A 16,497-nucleotide genomic window follows, 5' to 3' on the forward strand; every position below is an offset into this window, starting at 1 on the left:
CTTTTATCTTTGTTCAACATTCGGTGAAGAACAAGGATAAATGATACTCGGAGTTGATAGAGTCGAGTTTTGGAACGCACCCCTGCAGAGTTGGTAGTCTGATACGGGCTTAAAGCGTTGTAACCAAAGCGAACACAGCCTAGAGTACACGCACATATTCGTCGCCATTTTGAGTGCACTTCCGCGAATGTCCAGACTCTCTACTTCTCGGGACTCTAACCGGACGCAGCGCGACGCGCGACGCGACGCGACGCGAGAAACGAGAGAAGCGAACACTCTCTAGCTCCCTACGGAGTGTTGCGTGTGCGTCGGTGCGTTCGTTCAGTGGATTGCCATTTATGGTGATCCCGAGTGACGACGAGGGAAACATCAAACCAAACATCACGCTTGTAATGCTGTAAAACAACACGAAGGAGGAAAAAAAGGAAGGAGGAAAGACACTCCGTCTCACGGAAATAAGTAAGCACGCTTCCTCTTTGCCTCTCTTGACTGCAGCTTACGACACGAACTCCGCCGTTTATCGTCCGCTTCGGTCGCACGCGCGAGCAGACATCGGATCGGAGTGATGATGCTTGGCAAATATAAAGATGACGGCATCGTCGTATGAATAAGCAACGGAGGGTGCACGTCGTGCACGACTAGGCAGTCCCCGGCCGATTGTAAGACTCGATCGCGATCCTTCCGTTTCGTGTTGAGACGGTTCCCTGGAAATGGAAGCGAAATCGTATGTAATTTAAGATGCCCAACTCCTTAATAAGGGAGAGTGGAACATTAAACAAAAATCAGTGTTGTAATTAAATTTTTCTCAATGGATAAAATTTTTATAATTGTTATTGAACCTCATGAACAATATTATGTTTGTAAATAACTAATTAACACAAATATAACGTTACACGAGATCATAACAAAAATTACATCAAGTTAGGAGATTACATTTTGTTTTTTTTTTTTTTTTTTTTTTTAATTATACTGAGTGTATTTTATGAATGATATTTGGGTTTTTTAAATAAATAATTCTTCAGACGTTATTTGAAAATTATATTTAACATTTTTTGTTTTCACAAAAGAAGTGAAATTCGTAATTATGTCCTTAATTTAGGAATTAATTTTAAGTAGAACAAAGAATTAAAATTTGAGACTGTCCCTTCTAATTTGAAATGGTTATCTTTATGTATTCTGAGTCATTGTTCCATCAGTCTGCTGAAAACTCTTTTCGACATCCCTCTTATCACAAATTTGGTTAGATGCACTAGTGTGTACCGGTATATATTATATACCTGCGATTTTGCAGAATGTTTAAATTTCTTATTTTCTCTTATTTTTTAAATATTTGTTTATATGAATGTTTTTTGTTAAATCAAAAAATTAATTGTGGCTTATCTGTGATTTTGCAGAATGTTCGGCAGCTCAAGATGGATCCTTGCGTTGGGGGTGCTAGCGACGAGCCTATCAGCCTCGTTTGTGCAAGCAAACTATTCTCCTTCTCCAGAGAGATTGACTGGCATGAATCCATGTATCAGTAAACAGACATGCCATGAATGCATACAGACTCCACATTGTGCGTGGTGCGCAGCACCAGTAAGTCTATATTAGTTTGATCAAAAATTCTTATATCTTTTCTTTATGTAATTCTTTCGCTGACAGAAAGATGAGTAAATTTGCAATTTAATATTTTATTAATATCGATTCTAAAGTGACTTTGCTTTCATAGAAATTCTCAGAAAAGAGGTGCTTCCTGCCGAACATCAATACTAAAATATTTGCGACGTGTCCTCCTGAATACACATGGAATCCAGACAACGTCTTCAGCATGCTGCGACATCGGAACTTGACGAAGGGTGGTTACGCCACTGGTGGCGGAGGAGGAGGAGGATACGGTAGCATCGAGAGTTCGTATTCCAATTTTTCGTCTTCCAGCTCGTCTTCTTCGCATTCTCATAAGGAGAGTTGGGGCGGTAGTGGGAGCAGAAGGCAAGAGGCTGTGCAAATGTGGCCGCAAGAAGTTAATCTGAAGCTCAGAATAAGTAAATTATTATTATTATTTGAAAATGAAACTAAAATTGTGCATATTTTATTTTATCGACTTGATACGTAAATTTGTTTCAGATGAAGCTTACAGAATGGCCTTCGCTTATTCTCAAGCGGAGGATTATCCTGTCGATCTCTACTATCTTATGGATCTAAGCAAATCTATGGAGGACGACAAGAAAAAACTGTCTGACTTGGGCCAATTATTGGTCGAGAGTATGAGCAAGATTACGAGCAATTTTCGTCTGGGTTTCGGTAGCTTTGTCGACAAAGTCGTGATGCCGTACGTCAATACGGTGCCGAAATCGTAAGTCTCGAGATAAACCGAAGAAAGTATACCATGGTGTTCAATGTGCCATTATCTCATTTTTTAAATCTTTAATCTCTTAGTCTTATCGAACCGTGTGACGGTTGCGCGGCACCTTACGGATACAAGAACATCATGAGGCTTTCTCAGGATACAAGCAAATTTGCGGTACATAAATATCCATATATAAGCATAATGTACAAATTTTAAATCATAAATACAAATCTAACTTACTTAATAAATCTAATTTTAATCTGTTTCTATTAATGTAGTTTAACTTCACAATTTGATTCTCTAGATTCAGAAAGATTACTTCATTAATTCTGGATTGAAACTAATAAAAAATCTTATTCTCTACCGATTTTTCTAGTGAGACGTCCTTGTTTACAGGGATTAGTACGTAACGCGTCAGTATCTGGCAACCTTGATGCGCCAGAAGGTGGCTTCGACGCGATCATGCAGGCGATAGTTTGTCGGAATCAGATCGGTTGGCGCGAGAAAGCGCGCCGGCTGTTGGTATTCTCAACAGACGCCGGTTTTCACTACGCGGGCGACGGTAAGCTGGGTGGTATTATCAAACCGAATGACGGTCTCTGCCATTTAGATATCGGTGGCACGTACACCCACTCGTCTCTGCAAGACTATCCGAGCATCTCCCAGATCAACCTGAAGGTGAAGCAGAACGCGATAAACATCATATGGGCGGTCACCGAGGAACAGATCAACGTCTACAAGCGACTAACTAAGCAAGTGGAAGGTTCCTTTGCCGGCAAACTCTCGGACGATTCCAGCAACGTCGTGGAACTGATTCGTGAGCAGTACGATGCTATCTCAAGCTCGGTGGAGATGAAAGACACAGCCAGCAGCGCGATCAAGGTAAAATACTTCTCGAGCTGCTTGGGCACTGGACCGGCGGTTGAGACATCGAAATGCGACGGACTAAAAGTCGGCACGAAAGTAGAGTTCATCGCGGAGATCGAAGTTACTAGCTGCCCAGCCAACAGATCGGAATGGAAGCAGAAGTTTGATATTTATCCGGTAAATCAAATTATTATGCAAACCTAATCGATCAATTGAAAAAATATATCATTTAATTGTTTTATTTTTGTTTTCTACATTTATATATTTCTCTTATTTTTACTTTAGCATCGTTGTATTAATCGGACTTTTTTTTCCAGGTCGGTATCAACGAAACCCTCACCGTGAATCTGGAGATGCTGTGCGACTGCGAGTGTGAGCGTCAAGGTCACATGTATGAGGAGCATTCAGCCGAGTGCAATGGCATGGGCACGCTCAAGTGCGGCGTTTGCGAGTGTTACGATGGATTTTTCGGCAAACGCTGCGAATGCAGCTCACACCAGGAGTTAACTGGCTTCGACAAGCACTTCCAGTCCTGTCGTCCCGACAACACCTCCCTCGTGGACTGCTCCGGCCGTGGCACGTGCGCCTGCGGTCAGTGCGAGTGCAAGGAGCGGGAGAATCCGGATGAGGTATTTTCTGAATTCTCTAGTAGATAAATTCTTGTATGAGACATTTTTCTTTAACGTTTTTTTTTTAAAGACTATCGGTTGGTATGATCTTCTTTAATCTTTGCATCTATAATTACAAAATTTATTTATTAATTTTTAATATCTTATTAATTATCATCTCAAGTAACAATAGTTACACACAGTGGAAAATATATAAGAAATGCAAAGAAGACAGGTAAAATTAGAAATGAAACAAAATGGAACAGATAAATACAATTAACAATATTCACGTGGAGAATATTTGCGATATGGATTTATATTCTTGCAGATAATATCGGGACATTTCTGCGAGTGCGACAATTTCTCTTGTGATCGTGATCAAGGTAAGCTCTGCTCTGATCATGGCACTTGCGAATGCGGTCAGTGTGTCTGTAATTCTGGCTGGACCGGAGCATCCTGCAACTGCAGGTCTTCTAATGATTCCTGCATCGCGCCGGGAACCACGAATGGTGTGCTCTGCTCAGGCCATGTAAGTGATTGAAAGTATATGACAAAAAACTACACTTACTATTTTATCCTTCTTTTCTGGCATAATTTTAGTAACAGTGAAATATAATAATTATATTTATATTCACACATTATTTTAATAATTAAAGAAGAGGATATTCAGTTATAAATTTAGAAATATTACAAAAATTAAGAGATTCATCGTAAGGTGCCTCTCTTTTTCTTTATAAAGGGTGACTGTATTTGCGGAGAGTGCTTCTGTCACGAGGAAGGCAGCATTCGATATTCCGGTAAACACTGCAATAAGTGCCCGACCTGCCCAAGTCGCTGTGAAGAGCTGAAGCCCTGTGTACAATGCCAGATGTACGGCACCGGAAACTACAGCGTTCCGGAGGAATGCGCGAGGAATTGCAAGGAATTTGTGCCTGAGGGAGTTGAGACAGTAATCGTCGACGTGGACAACGACGAGGTGCCATGCTTCGGCACGGACGAGGACGACTGCAAGTATAACTTTGTCTACTACTACAATGAGACCAATTGCCTGCAAGTGCGCGCTCAGAACGAGCGTGAGTGCCCGCCGCAGGTCTACATGCTCGGCATCGTGCTGGGCGTGATCGCGGCGGTGGTCTTGATCGGTCTTGCATTGCTACTGCTGTGGAAGCTGCTGACGACTATACACGATAGACGAGAATTCGCTCGATTTGAGAAGGAGAGAATGATGGCGAAATGGGACACGGTACGATTCGTATTTCTATTATTATAAACCATAATTAGATCGAGCTTTTAAAAATTAAACTTCTCAAATCAATTTTTACTTTAAAAATAGAAGGAAATCTTGAATACCAGGATGAGTTTGTAATTATTTTTTTGAAAAAGTATAATTAAAAAATTAAAAGGTATTAAAAAAAGGACTCGTAATGCAATAAAATATAAAAAATGGAGTAAAGTACATAATTTAATATAAAGATAATATGAGATTAATTATATTATCAAAATCTCAAGTACTACTTTTTGTAAGATTTGTTCTGTACAAATTAGTATAAAATATTCTTTTTCCTCGCTTTATAGGGAGAGAATCCAATCTATAAACAAGCGACTTCCACCTTCAAGAATCCGACCTATGCCGGGAAATAACGCGTCTCAAAATGGAAGAAAGGATAAGATGTGAGATTTTCAAAAAAGAATCGCATCGTCGTTGCGACGAAATGCGATTTCAAATAATTTGCAAATAATCGGGAATGCCGCCCGCATACTCGTTCGAACGGTCTGCTCTATTTTTTGTTGAGATATTTGTAAAGAACGACTTAATACTGCCATATAACTTAGACTGCATTTCGGATGCATGCGCGCGCGCGCGTGAAACGCGCTAATTATTTACGAAGTCGTAATTTTATCGCGATGTTTTAAGAACCATGCTAGTTAGGCTAATTCTAAAACTCAAGTGCCTTTAACGTAGTATCATAGTGCATTTGCATTAACTCCTGATTTTTTTTATCTTTTTTACAATATTTATATAACAATGTACGGGACGTTAGTTGATATGTGAGATATAATTTATGGCCCGTATTCAGAACGTGCTAACAACGATGTTAGCGCGCTAACATACTATACTTTACGTCACGCATATTATAGAATTTCAGAGATAAAAGCACACTTTTATCGATAAAAGCGCGTTCTGAATACGGGTCTATGAATTCAGAACCTGTGCAGAAACAAGAGAGAAATCTATACATGGATCTATTTCGCTTTGTTGTGTGTATCAGCTATTTAGATGCATTATGTGCAAGTTTGCTATTTCTGTATTGTGATAAATTTCCGGTGTCACTTTCAAGATAAAGAAAAGCGCTTGGCAAATATTAGAAAGCGGCAAACTATTAGAATTTCGAGCTACGTTGTTTTTTTTTCAAAAGAGCGAACTGTGGAATGACTCATAAAATGCTATGAACGTCGTTCTTAGTTCTTAGTCAGCAAAATTATGCAGATACGAAACTGAGCATTCATAACTATTTCGAGGCAATCAGTTGTAATAGTTTGAGAATAATTGAAACGCAAAAGTTGTTGTAATTCCGAGATCAAGCGAAATAGATCGTATATAAATTTTTTATTTATTCTCCATCGTTAATTCCATTCATAATATATATCGCATATATTAAATTACATCTCGTACTACGTTATGTTTGCTATACGTGGAAAAAAAAACATTGTTTCTTTGGTCAGAAACGAATCGAAAGTTTCACACTCGAAAGTTTCACACTATTTACCAGTGCAATCTGTAATGTATACTAAAGATACTTCACGCAGCGAAATTCGACGAATTTGCATTTACCTGCGAACTTTATATCCTGTAATGTAATTGTTTTAATCGTTAGAGTATATTTTTGCGCAACTAAGGAGACTCGAAAGTGTTTATAGGAAATTGTATAAATGTATAAAGTACTGCCCAACCCGAGTAGAAATAAGTTTACTCCGTGTTATAACGTTAGCTCGATGATGATAACTGCACGATTATATGACTCGCGTATTATTTCGTAAAAAATCTATATAAATACATATATACACATATGTAGGATGCTCCTTAATTAAATGTCAATTCTTTACGAGAAAAAAGAATTTAGAAGCGCAAGAAAAAATGTCGAATAAAGTTTTATTACTCAAGTACTAAATTAAAGAAAATCTTATGAACGCCTTACATTTTCGTTGTAATTTTTCGGAATCAAGTAAGAAAAATTGAGATATTTCCAATAAATTTATATATATTTTCCTATAAATTTAATTCCGATTTTTTGGAAGTATTGAAAGACTCGAGTTTCACAACGTTTAATTTCTTTTTGAAAAAGAAACTATTGTAGCGAAAGAGACGGATACTTTCAATTATAAAGCACGAATGATTGGCATGAAGTGTTTTTCTCGAACTCCAAATTCTCCCAAAGAAAATTGACATAGAACTAAGGATTGTTACCTCCCGTACGTCACGTAATCAATCGTAATCGATTACGATATTTCTAACGTAAAAGGAGTACACCGAGAATTTTCCGGAATACGTAAAATATAAATAATTCTGAAAGTAAACAGTTACGTGTGTGACAGTTGAATTATTTATTTCAATCTTCTTTCTCTTCGTGAATCTCACGGAGTCAGATTGACCCGGAAGGATTAGGGGCGCAGAAGTGGCTTTTTCTTCATTGTGCCACGAAAAAGAGACTAATAACAATAAACGCGGTAGACGCGAAATATCGAGTTCGCCGCGCGATCGTTATGTACACATTTATCGTGTTGTTTGTCTAAATCGTTTTATTCTTTCTTTTTTTATGATGTTTTGATGGCTAATTTTACAGTATCGCTAACCGCGTCCTCGCGACATTAATCGCATTTTTTCTTTTATATACATACATATATTGTATAACTCCAACGAGAATTAATTATAGTCGATGTCACTCCACGTGCGATAGTTCGCAAGACTCGTTAGATGATATGTAAAATCCTAGACGAGGACTAATAAAGACAATGTGTTAGTAAAACACCGTCGTTTTCTCACTTACAGGGGATTGCCCAGGTAGTTTTTAAGATAGGCCTGTTCTTTTTCCATATCCCAGAACTGAACTTCTTGCACGGTTCATCTTTTATCTTTTTCTCTCCAATGTGAAAAAAAGAAGAGGAATGAACCGTGCAAGAAGTTCAGTCCTAGGATATGGAAAAAGAATAGGCCTGCAACTTCATGACTTCTGTGTCCTATCTGAGGAAGCTCTGAGAACTACCAAGGGATGTCGCGGATCATCGTGTCAGCTAGAATAGCAGGAGGGCATGAAAAATTGATTTATGACTAAATTAACACAAGAATATTGAACGACGTCACACGGTGGCCGTGTGTGTATTCGTGCAACGAGAGCGTGGAGAGTACGAAGAAGAAAAAAGGGGAAAGAGAACATGGATTATCTCTCCTGCGTGCTCTATCCTTTCTTATGTATCGATCAGCTATTCGCCGTGAGTCTCCTCATGATAACCTCGATTCCATACATTGATGAAAGGACTTTACTTGATGATCTTAATGAATCGGACTATAAGTTCTACTCTTATATGGGAATACGTGAGGATGTATCAATATGTATAGCGTGAAAATTAATTATAGCAGTGCACGGTCAATCATTTTTTAATAAGAAAGTTTTTATTTCAATTCACAATTTAAATAAAATTTGAATAAAATTTTTGTCAGTTATATTGTTACTAATTACTAGCACAGTGTCAAAAAATTTTTTTTACTCTTTAAGGTATATTTTATTTAAAAAAAATATATTTTTATTAAAAAAACATTATAAATTAAAAATAAAAAGTAGTATATTAATATAAATATTAATATTAACTAAATATTAATGTTAATATTAATTGTAAATTATAGGGGAGAGTGATCTAAATCGGATCTATTTGCAGTTTTTGTTCTCTATAAGGCATAAATAAAGTCCGATCGTAAAATCGAAGGTTCTGTTGGAAAGATCATTTAATTCCCTTCATTTTTACTTGAGATTATTTTGACGTATCTCTCACTTGTGTTAAACTATAATGGAAAATGTAAAAATGCTTTTTCCGGTCCGATTTAGAACTATTGGTTCCAAATCGGACCATCCCCTGGTTCAAATCGAAAACTCCTATTTTTATGGATTTTTAGATAAAATTTTAAAATATTTTAATGTATTTTTCTTAGTATTGAGTAAAAACGAGCAATTTGACAGTCAAAGATAAACATTTTTTTCACGAAAAAAGAAAATACTGACTGTTTATATTATTAGAATTGAAATCAATAAAACTCAATTAATCTGAGTCTGATGATTCATGATATTTTATTGATTTAATTGCTTGGACCAGATCTAGTCAGTCGATTACCAGTACTACAACCAGGCCTATAAGTTATTCACTGTATTGTCCGATTTGGACACGGGTCCTTTCGAACTTTGGAACAAATCTTACAATAAACCGCAAAAGTGATCACGAAATGCGCGCTTGATATTTTTTAATTCTACACTCTTTAATTATTTTAAATCAATTACTTTTCAAATTTTAACACCTTTTAAATAATGATTTACAAGGATTTTCTTTTTTAAAAAAATTTTCGCACGATGGCTGAAAATACATATTTCCCTTTATTTTATGAATGTTATGACAGAGAAACTGCTATCACATGTTCGGTGTCTTATAAGGACTTTACATTATAAATAGTACGCAAATCTGCTTAAGCGTATTCATTTAAATTAAAAAGGTCCTATTTAGAACACGGTCCGATTTAGACCACTCTCCCCTAAATACTAATATGAAAGTTTGATATGATTATTTCTATCAAAATGTATGTTACTTTCTTAAAATAAATAGAATCATAGCTTAAAATAACCATAAGATTTTTTCGCTTCATTTATAAAAGTGCTTCTTGTATGTTCATCCAATTCTTTAAAGCTATCCGTGTTACTCGCATCTGTATTTTCTATGAAGAATTCAAAACAATATTCCTGCACTATCTGAAAATTAATGTGGGGAGAGAGAATACATATAAATATTATAAAAATACAATGTTCATTTTGTTGAATAAATAAATAAGGAATAAAGATACATTTCTGCAGTTAATGAATTCTAAAGCAATACTGAAAATAGAAAAATTGTCCAACGATACATTCAGAACTAATCTCCAATCTTGTCATCCTCCTAACTCATAAATAGCATAAAGAATTTGAAAAAATATTCTACATTAAAAATAAGAATAAAACCAAATTGCAATCGAACTAAATACTAATATATCAATTTCATTATAGAATATAGGTCATGGTACTTTCTTCCAGAAAAGAGAAAATAATAGAAAAAAAAGGAAAATTCGAGACTGCCAATTACCTTGTTATTATACCTTTGCGCAGTTTTGTAAGCAAAGATTAAATTTTCTTTAGTTATTTCTTCCTTTATTTTCTTATAGCAACTTGTTTGCAAATGAATGTCGTTGAACTTTTCGGCCATTATTAAGAGATCTGCAATGAAATGATTTTAGTCGTGAACTTTAAACAACAACGTATAATTGTACATATTTATAATTGAAATTCACCAAATTTCTTGTCCAAAGATACAAGATCAATGTCGCCGGTATATATATATTTAAAATAGGTGTAAACCGTAACATACGAAAACTGATCGAGCCTGATAACACTATAAGGAGAAGCACACGAATCAAATATAAAATATTCTTAATAAGAATAACATGGGTTGTTTTACAATACTCACTCTTGACTGTCTTCAGACGTTATAAATTGGTCTATCTTTTTGAAATATGAAGAACAATTCTGTACCACAAATTTATTGACATGGATAGATCGCAGTCCAACTTTTATCACAAGATTGCTGGGCATCTGCATCAGAGGCAAAGAATTTATCAGATTCGTTATAAATATGTAATACCTACTGTTAAAAAAAACGTTTTAGATAAAGAATATTAAATGAAATTTATTATATTTATTTATATAGGTTCATTATATATATTTTTGAGAGAAATGCCGAAAATTTTATAGAGGCTAAAGGAAAGAATTAGAATAATTTAATTAATTTTGATGTAAAAAGACGCATACAGATTTTCTACGAATGATTTACCAAGAGCTCCTATTAACCAGTTACAAGCCTGAGAATTTCGAAAGTATCCTGAATTACTTAAGAATTTAAGAACATAAGTACTACAATCTTAACTGATAGTCAGAAATATTCATTAAAAAGAATACTTAGACAGGCGAGACAAAACTTACAGATTTATCAAACGTATCATGTAATTGTTTACGCTCCGCATTTTTGTCCCGAGATGAACTAGCATACTGCGCCTTACATGTGCTAGATATATTCTCCTTAATTTCTCTGGTTAGTTTTTTCACCTCTTCTTTTGACGAACAATTCTTCTCCTGCTTCTCATCCATACTTCCGATTTGGTCCATGAAATTCTTATATAGTCGTGTATTCGCAACCTTCTTAGAACATAAGTGCTACAGTCTTAACCGATAGTCAGAAATATTCGTTAAAAAGAATACTTGGACAGGCGAGACAAAACTTACAGATTTATCAAACGTATCATGTAATTGTTCACGCTCTGCATTTTTGTCCCGAGATGAACTAGCATATTGAGCGTTAGATGTACTAGGTGAATTCTCTTTAATTTTCCTGGTTAGTTTGTTCATCTTTTCTTTTAACAAACGACACTCAGTCTTCAGCTTACTCTGCTCATACGTACTTCCGATTTCGCCCGTCAAATACTTATGTCGTACATTCGCAACCTTTTTAAAACATAAGTATTACAATCTTAACTGATAGTCAGAAATATTCGTTAAAAAGAAGAATACTTAGACGGACAGGCGAGACAAAACTTACAAGTTCATCAAACATATCATGTATTTGTTTACGCTCTATAATTATGTCCTGACATGAACTAACATACTGCGCGTTAAATGAGCTAGGTATATTCCCCTTAATTTTTTCGGTTAGTTTTTTCAGCCCTTCTTGTAACCGATGACACTCATCATGCAGCTCACCCTGCTCATCCATACTTCCGATTTGGCCCATCAAACACTTCTGTAATCATGTATTCGTAATCTTTTTAGAACATAAGTATTACAATCTTAACTGACAGTCAGAAATATTCGTTAAAAAGAAGAATGCTTAGACAAACGGCGAGACAAAACTTACAGATTTATCAAACGTATCATGTAATTGTTTACGCTCCGCATTTTTGTCCCGAGATGAACTAGCATATTGCGCGTTAGATGTGCTAGGTGCATTCTCCTTAATCATTTTTTTGCTTAGTTTTTCCAGCTCTTTTTTTAACGAACGACACTCATTCTTCACCTCATCCTGCTCATCCATACTTCCGATTTGGCCCGTCAAATACTTATGTAGTCGTGTATTCGTAATCTTTTTAGAACATAAGTATTACAATTTTAACTGATAGTCAGAAATATTCGTTAAAAAGAAGAATACTTAGACAGACAGGCGAGACAAAACTTACCAATTTATTAATCATCTCACGTAATTGTTTACGCTCTGCATTTTCGTCCCAAGATGAATTAGCACATTCCGCGTTAGATATGCTAAATGTATTCTCCATAATTTTTCTGGTTACTTGTTTCAGCTCTTTTTTTAACAAACAATACTCATCCTGCTCATCCATACTTCCGATTTGGCCCGTTAAATACTTATGTAGTCGTGTATTCGCAGCCTTCTTCTTCTTCTTTTATAGCACTTGCTTAAAATTTCAAGTGAAAGTCAATCTGGCCAGAGTCTTGCGGATGTAAATAAACAAAAGAGACGTTATGTTGAAGAACAGAGAGTTAATAGGCCTGTTCTTCGTATAAATCATGTATCAGATACGTATTTAATACCGATGAATTTCCGTGCTATCTCCTATAGATACATAATTTACATTGCATATACATTTGACAATATATATTCTTTCCGTATTAAATACGTAAATTATGCATCTGATACGTATTCCTAATATTGCAAATACGTATTCAAAATGTATTATGTATATGTATTATATAAGCTATTTACAGGCCAAAGTGGGTGATTCTATTTTTGAATTTAAAAAAATTTTAATGCCAATTACTTGTACGTTCGAGGAGACGCTAATAACACTATTTCTGTTATTCTATCTTCGTTGTTTATTAAACGTAAAACAAGGATAAAATGACACAAATAGCGCTAATAGCGTCTCCCTGAACGCACCTTTGATCGATACTTTGGCTCTAAAATTTTATGATTCAAAAAGTGAAATTAATCACAACATTGTATTTCCCACTACGAATATCTACGAAAAACTAAGAATTTCTATAAAGGTAAACAAACCTAATGTAGGATTTACACGATATCCGACATGCGACATCCGATATCCAATAGGAGAGCTGGTTTTCTAAATATTTCAGCTAGCAATATTTTGTCGTACGATGATGCTTGTCGTATGAAAATGTTCGTCAAGGTTTAACTTTTTCGTCCGACGACGTACGTACGACGGACACATCGCAATATGCAACTTACAAAGTATACGTAGATAAAAATATCGCTAACTAGAATCGAATTCTCTTATCGGTATCGTTGTACATCGGATGTCGTACGCAGTGTGAATCCTACATTACTCTACATCCTACTACAAATATCTAGGAAAAATTAACAATTTCTAAAATCTTGTCTCGATCTATGCAGTTTTTCTGTACTTTTTTGTTAAGATTTTTTTCCATCAAGGGAACTTACCTTTGACTTACTATATAATTTAAATTATTTTTTACTATTTAACCTAAATTTTTTTCACACGAATTGTTTCGATCAGCATTAAAAATTCAAACTTGACTGAAATAAGCCTCTATTTTTTTACTGTTGTGTGTTCACATCGCGATCTAATATGATACTTTAATGTTGTTGTTATTTTTAGATACAGTCGATTATAATAACCACGAACACAAACACTTGCTCAAAACTATCCGTTTATGAATTTTTTTAATGTTATATGTGGTGCTTCTACGGTACGTCATCTTATGACGTATTATTATATTCTGCATTCTGTTATATATGTATCAACTTATACGTGTTTGATATCTATACATTTAAATATGCACAATATATCTGCTACATGTTTCATACGTATTAAGTACGTATTTCGACTTGGATATTTCATATCCATTGCGTTAATTACGTATTTAATACATTCCCAAGTAGAACACAGAAATCATGAGGACATCATCATGACGTCCTGTGATACCATTATGACTTAATTATGACTCCGTGTTCTACCTGGATTTTATTTGATATGAAATGAAACGCAATGTACTATAAATGCAATATAGATACGTATTTAATATACAGGGTGTCCCATAACTCACCTGACAACGCTCGTGGGCTACTAAACTGAGTCGAAAAGTCCTCTACTATTTTGTAATTTTCGCAATAGTTAACAAGATGTTAATTATACTAAAAATTGCCGAATATTGGTCTTCAATAATTTTTTTCTCAAATACTATCAATTTTACAAAAAAACTGCAAGAGACAAAAATCGTTTATTTTCTTCTCATAAAGTTCTGAGAATTTTTTCAGAATTTTTTCAGAATTTTTTAATACCGGATTTTCATGATGGTAAAAATAAGAAAATGCAGTACTTAAAAAGTTGATAAAAAATTCTGAAAAAATTCTTAGAATTCTATGAGAAGAAAATAAACAATTTTTATCTCTTACAGTTTTTTTGTAAAATTGATAGTATTTGAGAAAAAAATTATTGAAGACCGATATTCGGCAATTTTTAATAATTAATATCTTGTTAATTATTGCGAAAATTACAAAATAGTAGAGGACTTTTCGACTCAGTTTAGTCCGCTCTACCTGCCCACGAGCGTCGTCAGGTGAGTTATGGGACACCCTGTATATTTCCAATGAAAGGTGCTGTGCGGGAGGCTTAATGTTAACAGAAGGCCTGTTCTTTTTGGCTAAACTTTTACACCAATTCATCTTTCTTCCTTTTCTCTCCAGAAGGAAAAAAGAGGAAAAAAGATGAACTGGTGCAAAAGTTCAGGCCAAAAAGAATAGCCCTAGAGAGTTATGTTCTTTAGTTTAATTTAGGATGTGTGTTTCGTAGAATAGATCATGCACATGCAAAGGTTGTACAATAATTGGTGCTTGTATCATAGTTTGTATTTGTTGTGTGCCGAGACGGAGCATTGCAAGAACAAGCGTCATCTCTAAAATTACAATCTAATTCTCCAAAAACATTCCACTCCAGACGGAAATAGGTATTTCTCTTATCCGTAATTAGTGCTACTGTGTCTATTACCTTGATTAAAACGTCAAGGTCCAATAGATTAGAATAGTATTATCCAATTGATTAGAATAGTATTATTTGTATCTACAAATTCTTCGTCTATCCGTAAGCCGTCCCCTCCTAATACGTCAAGAATACTTTTTGTTTCGTTATCAGAAATTTTTTCTGATAACGAAACAAAAAAATATCCTTGACGTATTAATCTTATCGCAACCTTATGCAGTAATAAAATATTAAGATCAAATCAATTATTCTTTTTTAGTCCCCTCTCTTGAATTAATAATTAATAAGATTGATTTATTGCATTAAAACAAGAGTAACAAATATAAATTTAAGTATATATTTTTAAGTTTATGATAAGTCTATATCTGATGTTATAACACGATCTATACAGCACAGATCATTTCAGCAATATACAGGGTATACGTGTTCCGAAATTTGCAAATTAAAATACTACACTAAGATATTTTTTTCAAAAAATTAAGTAAGAAGTTATTTGTAAATTTTTATTTTAAGCGTTAGTTTGTGAAAAAATAAGTGTTTAAATATGGTCAATTACGAACTGCATTTAAACGCTGAAGTGTGCACTTACTGATACTACTACACGCGCGATTAGACAAGTGACCGTCTAAACGTAATCTTCGTAATTGATTACATTTAAACCTTTATATCTGAAAAAACTACTGTTTGAAATAAAAATGTATATATAACTTTTATATATACATGTATATATTACTTAATTTTTCGAAAACTACCTTGCTGTGTATTTTGATTCGCGAATTTTGGGACACCCAGTATATTGCAAACATTGCAGTAATGTTGCTGTAAGCTTTGTGTTGACATCAATTTGGTTTGAAATTGGATGAAGATTATTTATTCTAAATTTAAGAATTTTCTATTTAAAAGTGAAATATTCCTCTGTTAATAATATAGGATTGTCCTTATTGATCTTATTTTATGATAGATCAAACGAGCTATAAAATTGAATTCGGAAATCTTTTTTTCATAGAAATAACAGAAATAAATACGTTTTGAAAATAAATTAATTACTTACTATTTTTTTTAAGAATTCATTTTTACATCGTTACCGCTATCTCAATAATTAACTAATTAAGAATTAATTAATCCCGAAAAAGAAATTTCAAAAATCGAGTAGAGTATTTGTGAATAATTAAGGTACATCCCAGACAGCACAGAATATTTATGATAAGTATTATTAACATTAATTTTTTGAAATGTCATAGATATTTCATACATATTTTATAAAAAGCTTTATTCGAAGTATTATTAAAATATAGACTAAATATTTTACCTGTATGTAATATTTATAATAAAAATATAAATAAATATTTCTAATAAATATTTTTTATTTGGATTATAAT

The 16,497-nt window shown here is 34.3% G+C and overlaps 2 protein-coding genes across 3 annotated transcripts; one reads left to right on the forward strand and one right to left on the reverse strand.

Annotated features, from left to right (window-relative positions):
* Positions 1-258: 258 nt before the first annotated feature.
* Positions 259-5,568, forward strand: mys (position-specific antigen beta subunit myospheroid). Of its 2 annotated transcripts, none has more exons than XM_018459773.1 (10): positions 259-459; positions 1,395-1,578; positions 1,712-2,024; positions 2,107-2,335; positions 2,419-2,503; positions 2,726-3,373; positions 3,514-3,825; positions 4,133-4,333; positions 4,544-5,047; positions 5,380-5,461. In XM_018459773.1, the coding sequence occupies exons 2-10, from the start codon at positions 1,396-1,398 to the stop codon at positions 5,443-5,445; spliced, it is 2,541 nt and encodes an 846-aa protein (XP_018315275.1). In that variant the 5' UTR covers positions 259-459; position 1,395; the 3' UTR covers positions 5,446-5,461. The 2 variants fall into 2 exon arrangements, with proteins under 2 accessions (XP_018315275.1, XP_018315274.1); XM_018459772.1 differs by lacking the exon at positions 259-459 and adding an exon at positions 483-724 and having other exon boundaries at positions 5,380-5,568.
* Positions 5,569-9,671: 4,103 nt separating this feature from the next.
* LOC108730199 (uncharacterized) lies at positions 9,672-12,732 on the reverse strand. Its single transcript, XM_018459758.1, has 9 exons — positions 12,320-12,732; positions 12,001-12,225; positions 11,686-11,886; positions 11,373-11,591; positions 11,073-11,285; positions 10,561-10,685; positions 10,385-10,485; positions 10,180-10,310; positions 9,672-9,812 (listed from the first exon to the last, which is right to left on the reverse strand). The coding sequence occupies exons 1-9, from the start codon at positions 12,479-12,481 to the stop codon at positions 9,672-9,674; spliced, it is 1,518 nt and encodes a 505-aa protein (XP_018315260.1). The 5' UTR covers positions 12,482-12,732.
* Positions 12,733-16,497: the final 3,765 nt, after the last annotated feature.

This window comes from Mycetomoellerius zeteki, unplaced genomic scaffold, assembly GCF_001594055.1.
Source record: "Mycetomoellerius zeteki isolate Tzet28-1 unplaced genomic scaffold, Tzet1.0 scaffold86, whole genome shotgun sequence".
In the NCBI taxonomy this organism is placed as follows: Eukaryota; Metazoa; Arthropoda; class Insecta; order Hymenoptera; family Formicidae; genus Mycetomoellerius; species Mycetomoellerius zeteki.

What these genes read in the sequence shown, in the direction of transcription:
- mys (XM_018459772.1), top strand. An exon ending in TAATCTGAAGCTCAGAATAA is followed by an intron (nt 2,025 to 2,106) that starts GTAAATTATTAT and finishes AATTTGTTTCAG; the next exon opens with ATGAAGCTTACAGAATGGCC. An exon ending in AGAAGTTTGATATTTATCCG is followed by an intron (nt 3,374 to 3,513) that starts GTAAATCAAATT and finishes TTTTTTTTCCAG; the next exon opens with GTCGGTATCAACGAAACCCT.
- LOC108730199 (XM_018459758.1), bottom strand. Translation starts at nt 12,481, where the DNA reads ATGGATGAGCAGGATGAGTATTGTTTGTTAAAAAAAGAGCTGAAACAA. An exon ending in ATGATACGTTTGATAAATCT is followed by an intron (nt 11,286 to 11,372) that starts GTAAGTTTTGTC and finishes TGTTCTAAGAAG; the next exon opens with GTTGCGAATACACGACTATA. An exon ending in ACGTCTGAAGACAGTCAAGA is followed by an intron (nt 10,486 to 10,560) that starts GTGAGTATTGTA and finishes TTCTCCTTATAG; the next exon opens with TGTTATCAGGCTCGATCAGT.